General features: G+C 43.6%; 1 protein-coding gene and 1 pseudogene across 1 annotated transcript; both read right to left on the bottom strand.

The window, feature by feature from the left end:
- LOC133924215 (probable helicase MAGATAMA 3) lies at nucleotides 1-6182 on the bottom strand (annotated as a pseudogene).
- Nucleotides 6183-6675: 493 nt separating this feature from the next.
- Nucleotides 6676-8230, bottom strand: LOC133923495 (peroxidase 72-like). Its single transcript, XM_062368782.1, has 3 exons — nucleotides 7717-8230; nucleotides 7443-7608; nucleotides 6676-7369 (listed from the first exon to the last, which is right to left on the bottom strand). Exons 1-3 carry the CDS (start codon nucleotides 8176-8178, stop codon nucleotides 6954-6956), a joined length of 1044 nt encoding a protein of 347 aa, XP_062224766.1. The 5' UTR covers nucleotides 8179-8230; the 3' UTR covers nucleotides 6676-6953.
- Nucleotides 8231-9292: the final 1062 nt, after the last annotated feature.

Below are 9292 nucleotides of genomic sequence, written 5' to 3'. Positions count from 1 at the left end.
GAAGCCATATCCGCAGTTCTGTAATACATTGCTTTTGTAGTGTAAAGAACTTGTATACATAAAAATTAAAACGTCAGATGGCAAGTCTGCAATATAAACTCAGGCATTCAGCCACCTCTGCCTCTCGGAATTGGAAAAAAGAAAAGGAAGCAAGAAAAGAGTCTAATGCTTTGAGCTTCTAATTTGAAGCCTCACCTAAGGCCACCTCCATGTCCACCTAACAAATGCCTACTCCTCTATTTACCAGTTCTCTACCCAGGCCACACCTCTATGGTAGCGGGAAATTAATCATCGCCACCTCCATCATCAGCATCCATGGCAGCAGCAGCATCCCCTCCATCTGCTTGATCGGCAGCAGCATCGACATCCATGAGCTCTTGCCCTACAACTACTTCATTGATTGCTTCCAGTGCTTGAGCATCAGCTGTGGAGGAAGCCTTTCCACTTTCATGGTTTTCAGCTTATCCTCAGCAAAGAATGTGGTAAATGGCTTGGGAACCTGCAGGATGTTCATAGTTGGATTCATCCAAATGCTTTGCTCTTCCAAGCGTAAAAAAGGATAGTAGCGGTCACAATCACACCTTGAAATAGCGGTTTCACTCTTTGGCACTCTCAACAAGGTTGTTCCGGTGTTTATCTTGCTTCAGAGTTGAAGCGGAACCTACAACCTGTGGTATGCACTATGCAGAATGTTATTTGGATTCACAAGTAAACACATGAAGTATATTAGCATGGGCAAATAACAGTACAGCTAGAAAGATTGGGTGTCTAAATGTCAGCTAAATCTTGAAGACTGGATGGAGCCATGAACTTGAAGTTACATAATGCACAGTCATTGATCTCAAAAAGGTATTCTGGAGTTCATCATCTCAGATGCCATAACTGTAAGCAGCAGCATTGAACAGATATGACATATCTACTTTTGCGTGCACGGATGCATGAGAAAGAATCTCACCCTTTATGTATACATCTTGTTAGCTCCTGAATTATAAAATTTATAACCTGCCTCTATCTCTTAGTTGTGACTTGAGTGCATATATGTGATGTGTATCATTCAAAAAGATGGTACTGATGCTACCCCAGATAATGCAAAACGTAGTAAAGGGGAAACAAAAGTTTGAGAAGAGGCACTTACTAGTACAGCAGACCTTGCTCTTGTGATGGCAACATTCATTCGTCAAAAATCAGAAACAAACCCAATCTTTTGCTCCTCATTGCATCTTACACATGAAAGAATGACTACCTCTTTTTCACGGCCCTGCATACGAGCAGTGTGATACAACATCATAATCACTGCTACTTGCAAGAGTATATAGACGCATAGAGCCGATTCGTAATGAAACCCATTCGTAAATACATAAAAGTGAACTAGTTACCTGGAATCCATCAGCAGTGTTTACATCTATCACTTCCTTTGATTGATCACGAAAGGTTGACCGAAAATGGTCCTTCAAGAGTTTCACCTGATGCCTATATGGTGATATAACAGCTACCAGAGAACTAGATTTGAGTTTTGGATAGCACATTGCCAGCTGGTGATATAAAAGAGTTATGAATTCCACTTCATCCTGATTCACCTACGAACCACTTCCAGATGTCTGGGATTCAATCCCGTCAACATCAAAGAAACAAAATGGCAAGAAGCAGATGTAGGAATGCCATGGACGTTTCTTGCTAAGTCCCTCTCCGTCTTGTAGTACCCCTTCATAAAATTCTTTTGAAGGGAAGATACTAATCTGTTTTGGAGTGGATAACAAATTACAACAATAATTCCAATTTCCAGCGTAAGATAATTTAGGATGGGAGATTACCTCTGGATGCATGCGATACTGAATTTTAAGCATTTGCACTGGAAAACCAGCACCTTCAAATCTCTTGAACAGACTTGTTCCATATCTAATGGATAAATGAGAATTATCTTAGCATATGGCAACACCTTAACAATATGTACCAGTATAAAGAAAATAAGGATCATCTTACCCTAACTTCTGAGCAGTTGAGGAAATGACAGTTGCGGGCAACTGAACTGGGTCACGACCTGATCAGGATATAAAGAGAAATTGTGAGGAGATGAGATCATCATCATTAGCAAAAGCTATAGTGAATGTATTCATACATCAAGATATTAAGAGAACCCTTTTGAGGGAAATAAGTCAAGATAAATGGCGGGACTGGACACACAAGCACACCATGAAACGAAAGGAAGTTGTTAACATAAGCTAAGACAGACAAATGTTTCTATAGGTAGTTACATACTACAACCCAGAGAAGAGAAATATTGAAAATACCATGCTTGTGCATTACCTCTATTAACAAGGTAATATACTGATGAATAATATACATATTGCGCAAGGGAAAGTGAGATTGTTAAAGAAAAAACTCTGTAGAATGTCTGAGATGAGTAGACAACATACAAGAAAAACTTGTCTGCACCCATGGATCAAGGGTACAAGAGTTGCAGGTTCCACCTGAAAAAGAAGAGAAGTCAGACTTCAGAAATATTAATTGAAATAAATGCTTAGAGAATGCCATTATCCAAAATGATAATGTAAATGCTCCATGATAGAGCAACATTTAAAAGATATCACTACAGCTTGCGCAGCTTCATCAATTATAACAACATCAAAAGCACGGGTCATCCTGCTGAAAATTGATGATCCACTGAAACTTAGAGTAGAAAATACCTACAAGTTTTGTTGGCAATGAGAATAAATTCTAACAAATAAATCAGCTAAATTCATAATAGCAGAGGATGTACAATGGCTGCTTCGTCTAGTATTGAAACTCTAATTCGATCGTATTCGCCAGCGCCTCGTCTCCCACCATCTAACATGCAATCTACACCAGAAAGTTTGTGTTGTATCTGCAAAGGTATGAATTTATTGTAGTTGACAGAAGTTAGACAGAAAATGCTATGCAACTTAAGTCACTTACAAGTTAATCCCTGGAAACTGCTTTAACAGAATGATGCGCCTTTAGTCCAATACTCTAATGCGCACAATTTTAGGGTTGTAAGTGTTGTTATTTTCATCTCGTATTCCTGAAAAAAGAAGCATTACTTCATTACTTAATTTTCTCATGATGCATCCTAATGATAGCATAAGTCTAAAAATGTAAAGTTCAACTAGTCACAGAATGCACTGGATGCATAAATTTTAGTTTTGAATATAGTTGCTGTGTTGGATGACTTAGCACCGAAAATCTTTACCTGTTTGAAGGACACGCAACACAATATCATCGAGTGCTGAGTTGGAAGGAGCACAGACCAACACATGGGCCCGATACTTCCGATTGGAACTTACGACTTCAGGTTTCTGTACAAAAAATTTCTTGCCATGTAAGGGGTAAAATCATCCAGGCACCAGGGCAAAATTTAGCAAGTGCACAGTACACAAGAGTACCAGCTCATTCCCAGTGGGGTAAAAACAATCATCACCATCGACAGGCACAATCAGATCTCGAGGATATGCACCAAGTAGTCAAGGAGATGCTTTCATCCAGTGTGCATGCCTATCAATGTAAACTCCGCAGTTAGATAGTGCCAAAAGAAACTTGCAGTAGCATGGTGAATGTAAACTAGAACCACATAATTTCACAACAGAAAAAACAACCAGTATTACACTGAAAAACAGATTCTTATCAGTTCCACACAGCAAAGCTAGTAAGTAAGAAGGCTACAAATGATGGTGGCGTATGTAAAGGAATAACGATGATCTTATCCTTCCAACAGTCCCTAGATTCATTTGGTGGATTTGTGATATCCAAGGAGCGACAGAAATATCAACAGCTAAGATAATTTCAGTTATGAAACACACCATACAGAGGAACTATACGAAAAATCAGTTAAGGATGGAACATTTGAAAGACTGCAGGCAAAACTCATAGTTTTGAAGCTGCTTGGCATTCTTACTCAGCTTATTATCCTTCCATGCTCCAGAGTCAAATAAATATGTTAGAAATTAAATAGGAAATATGCATTTTTAACATACTTGCCCTCAATGTCCAGCTCTGGCCCATGCTTTTGAACATCAAATTCTCCTCTGCATTACAGGATCACAAAGCATATGAAATACATGCACCAAGTTTAGCTACGAACGAAGACTGTGGAGAAAAAAAAAAAGAAGTGGATAACCGGATAAGCTTTCGCAAACTGTAGTCAACATTTATATTTCAGTACTACCTAGTATCTCATATCTGATAAACATGGTGATTCTTTCTATTCTCCAAAATGGAATTACTTTTCCATTTTCACTGAAATAAGGATAACCAAGTGAGTTTGTTTCTTGGTCTGCATTCTTGCAGGAGCAGAATGGAGAACAGCACTGAGGAGTCCAAGGATAGTTTGTGTCTTTCCTGTTCCTGGAGGACCCTGCAAATAAACAGTTACAAGAAGTAACATATAAATTGCACATCACTCTTCAGCAGTGTGCTGTGTGCCAATCTGTGTATCCTTCTATACAGAAAACATACATCTAAAACTGCTCAGATATTTGCACTATTTTCACAGTACTAATCAAGACAGGTAAGTCATAACAATGGAAATTAATAATAGTAGTAAAAAATAACAAATTTGAATAAGAACAAAGGATCTGCGCGAAAGACCTGCCTAGAGATAATACAGTAATCTATCAGAGACATGATTTTTCAAAGATATCGGATACATAATAGATACAACAGCAATGCCAAAAATCACAGATGATGCTCACATTGATGCTGTGAATCATTAAGATTTGTTTTGAGGTAATCCATAAGTGGCTCAGGAATGTTCCACGCGCGACTTTGATCATCACTGTCTTTATTCTTCTCAGCAGCCGAAAGAATCAGATCCTTAAAAGGAAGAGAAGAAAGCTACAGAATGCATAGCTGAGTACTCTCGCATTATTGTCGACAAGCTGCAGATCTGAAAATGTTGACCAGAAAAAGGGTATGCAAGTTCATTGTTCATATCAAGGAGTACATGCTGTCAACAAACAATACAAGCCTGAAAACTCAGGCACTTTTTTAAAACAATTGAAACTCACCTTTAGTATCCACAGAAAGCTCTCTGCGGTTGTAAAAACGGAAGCAATACGCTGCAGCCTTGGAGAATTCACAGGCTTTGCAACATTCAGGTTCTTAATTTCACCTGCCACACATGTTCTAAGAGAAATCGTTTCTCTACCACCACGCTGTTCCACCAATGCAAAGGCGTATGCAGTAGGGGTCACTCCCTTCTCAAACTACAAAAGTGCAGGCATATCCAGTTTATCACTTAGTGTCTTCAGCTTGCCACACTGAACAATTTCAGTAATCTTATAATACACATAGCTTAGAGCCGGTTTTACTTTTTCCTAGAAAAATGGCTCAAAAGGTAAGAACTACAAACTTAAAAGTAACACAGTCCCTCAGGCACTTAAATATATTAATTGTTTTGAGTTTCAAGTTTCAACTATGATGCACATAGCCGCACACCAAACAACATTTTTGAGTATTTGACACATTTTGTCCCATCAAACTCTCCAGTCAATCAGTACCAGATACTTGCAAATCAGGACCACCTAAACTGCTGAATTTACTTGCACATCACTTACTTTCTCTCTGGAGAGCAGCAGGAGATCATTCTCCGACACATTCTCCCTGAAATCATCGAGCACAGCCATAGACACCTTGTGGAACCCCTCGGACTCCGCGCTCGATGCTACCACCCCCTTCTGCCAGTTCAGCCCAACCTCTACACACACCACACAAGACAAAGCACGGAATCAGAGAAAACAAAACGTGCCGCGAGAGGAAAGCCAAACCCAGGCGCGCCCTCACCTTCCTCCTCGTCGCTGCGGCCCTGGACGATCTGCGCCTTGACCTCCTCGAAGAGCAGCGGCTGGAAGACGCCGAGGTACTCGGCCACCGAGTCGTACGTGTTCTTCACGCGCCGCAGCCCCTTCGCCTGCTTGTCGCCCTGCCCTCCAAGCTGGAGAACCTTAGGGTTTTTGACACGATTTCGTTACGGCTGGCGCGATGGTCGTGGATTGGCATCCGTGTGCGTACCTTGGAGTCGGCGACGAGGCGGAGCTACCTTGTGGAAGCGGTGGAGGCGGCGGATGAGGAGGCAGAGGTGCCACCGCCGCTGGATTTCTCCACCGCCATTGTGGGAGGCGGCGCGGCGAGGAGAGACGCGGAGCCGGAGGGGAGAAGCAACGAGAGATGCGACGATACCTATGGTGTTGGGCTCTTGATGGGCCGAATCCAGCAAAGTATGGTCTGAAGCCCAGTGTAGAAATCGTGTGTATGTTTATTATAAAAATATAAATATCAGATACAGTAATAGTAAGTATAAACTTAATATATAAAGATGTGGATGCACTATGAGATAGCCGCAGAAACGAATACATTAAAATAATATCGTAGTTTGATTTCAGATAAGATTCAAAAAATACGAACATTATTCGCTAATTTTTTCATTTATTTCTATTAATAAAATTGATCATATATAGCCGGTAACCCAGCAAAGAGACTAGAGGGCGATGATAGATGAGAAAAATAGATAAATTATTCAAATTTAAGAATTTTTATTAGATGGGATAAGAGTATACCAAGAAGTGACATGTTATGTTTTATAGTAGAGATTTGCAACCTTTGAACCTCCACACAAGAAAACAAACTTGTACATATCTCTAAAAAACGCTCAATTTTTTTTATAACATTCAACAACGTACACGTGATCCTTAACTTTGAGTTCAGCAAGTGACAGAAACAATTGGTTTTTATTGTATCATTTCTTGGTACACGAATAGCAAATTACACGAGTGAAAAATCAAACACGAGAGAGCAGCAACGAAACACAATCGCAACCATTTACACTGCACGCTTGTACCAAAATGCATGGAATTCTCACACGCACGAGAGGGACTGAGAGAGAACGAGTGATGGAGATATGAGACAGCGAGGAAGGTCGTCGGCGTCGTCCTTCCTCCGGCCTAGAAGTGGTTGACCCTCCTGCAGCTCTTCCTGATCTCGCCGCTGTACCCGGTGAGCGGCGAGATGTTGCCCATCTTCACCATGGACCTGGCGAACTGCTCGAAGAAGAGCTCCTGGCTGGCGGCGAAGCGATGGACGAGCTCCATGGTCTGGCGCCCCTGCGTGAGCAGGATCTCGTCGGAGCTGAGCAGCCCGTCCATGGCCAGGATGTTGCGGTAGTACTGGTTGTCGAACCGGAACTGGCTGACCGGGTCCAGCGCGAACAGGTTCTGGTCGCCGCCCGACCGCGGGCACCGCGCGCGGAGCTCGGCCGCGTACCCGGCGCTCAGCGTCAGGTCCACCTGCCCGTTGCTGTTCTGGCCGTACAGCCGCTGCCGGAAGCTGACGCACCGCGAGTCGCCGATGGTGTGTGCTCCTAAATTTGCAGGGTATAATTAATGAGCTCGTGTAGACTGATCTGGGAAATGGTCGGGTACCGGTGTACATACCTGAGAGGGCGACGAGGTCGACGACGTCGAGGCCTTGGTTGGCGAACTTGCCGATGATGGTGGGGAGAGTGTCGTTAGGAGCAGGGATGAGGTTGTTGGAGCCGCTCAGGCTTGCCGTCAGGGAGTCCCTCCTCCCCAGTGGCACCTCCCAGCCGGGTCCGCCGGTCTGTCGGGTGATCATGCATGGAAGCAAATTAATAACGTGCACGCGCCATCAGAGATTAATCAACGATGCATAAGAGCTGCAATGCACTGCATGCGTTGTGTTACGCACCAGAACGGTGGAGTCCCTGGCGGCGATGGCGACGATGTCGGCGCAGGAGACGGTGTGCGGGCAGGCGTGCTCGAGCGCGGCCTTGATCTCGTCGATGACCTCGTAACCCCTGAGCGAGTCCCGGTTCGGGTTGGACCGCTTCTCGGTGGCGAACCTGCCGCTGCCGTCGGCGTCGAGCAGCACGGACGCGTCGCAGCCCTGCACGAAGCAGTCGTGGAAGTGCATCCGCAGCAAGGACGCCGCCATGCGCGGGTCCTTGGCGTGCTCCTTCGCCACGATGGCCCCTACGATGGCCTGCATCTGCGGGCACGTGTGGTCGTAGAAGTGCGGCTGCAGCGGGACGAAGCCGCCACCGCCGCCGTGCCCCGGCACCGGCACCGGGTGCCCGGAGCAGAGCACGGACAGTACGGCGAGCGCTGCGACGGCGACCGCGAGGCCGCTGCTCCAATGACGCCGCGCCATCCCCGACTTTCGATCACTTGCAAACGATGGCACTAGCTAGGAAGCTGGTTTGCTTGCTTTGTGATTTGAGGAAACGAGAGAAATGAGCATGTATTTATAGGAACCGATCGATGAAGATGATCTGATAACTAATTTTTATGCTGATTAACTATGCAGGTTGAGGGAGCCGGTAATGGCCTTTCCAGCTCTGGTCTCACCTCCTCCATTTCGCTTTTCGCTGGGGACAAGTACAACCTATGCACTATGTATGTTGAGCTCACCAGCTCAGGCACACGTACACACAAGGACAGCACTACTGCTTGCATGGTGCACGCATCTGCTGAGCTTCGCTTTGGCACCTAAAAGCCTTGCCCAACAATAAGAGATAAATAAGAGATAGATGTAGTATTTTATTTTTCTCAGCATATTTTTTAAAAGATTTTATTTTTAATTCTCTATATCTCGTAATGCTTAGACTTATCTCTTATTTTCTCTCTCTTTAAAGTTAGCTCTATAAGATTCATTCCCATGTCAGCAAGATTCCTCTTCATATTAGCTTTATCTCCACTCCACCGGTTCTCTCCTCTCTGCATGCCATATTAATAAGAGCCAGTTGCTATCGACAACTATTGGAGCTACCCTTAGAACACTCTCATTACCTGTTTCTTCTACAAGTGTGAGAGAGTTTGCTCTTGTCGTTGGAATCGACACATGTTGGCGGGAAGGGAAATTTTCAAGCATACGGGCGTATGATTTATCATGATCGTTTATCTAAGTTGAGATTCGTGTCTGAAGAATAGGTGAAAAACATATGATAGGTATGAGAATCAACGGATAAATGAGTATCAGGTTGTAGAGATAAACGGTTTAGATAAGTTATGTATACGTAAGAACATGTCGAGTTGTATTTCTTCATGCTTAAAATGTAGGCACTAGTCTCAATTAAAGACATGTTTGTAACGTGAGGCGGCGAGGGTTGTTTCACTGAATTTCTGTAGAAATGAGAAAAAATTCCGTGTTACAAACAAGCCTTAGAAGGCAAAGGGGCTAAGCTCAGCAATGTGATTAGCGATACAAATGATGCGGGCCTTGCCACAAAGCCACTTGGTCGATCCGCATCGTGATCCCACGTAAC

Source organism: Phragmites australis, chromosome 7 (genome assembly GCF_958298935.1).
Source record: "Phragmites australis chromosome 7, lpPhrAust1.1, whole genome shotgun sequence".
NCBI lineage: Eukaryota > Viridiplantae > Streptophyta > Magnoliopsida > Poales > Poaceae > Phragmites > Phragmites australis.
The sequence above is the reverse complement of the archived record's forward strand: the minus strand, read 5'-3'. Positions and strand labels throughout refer to the sequence as shown.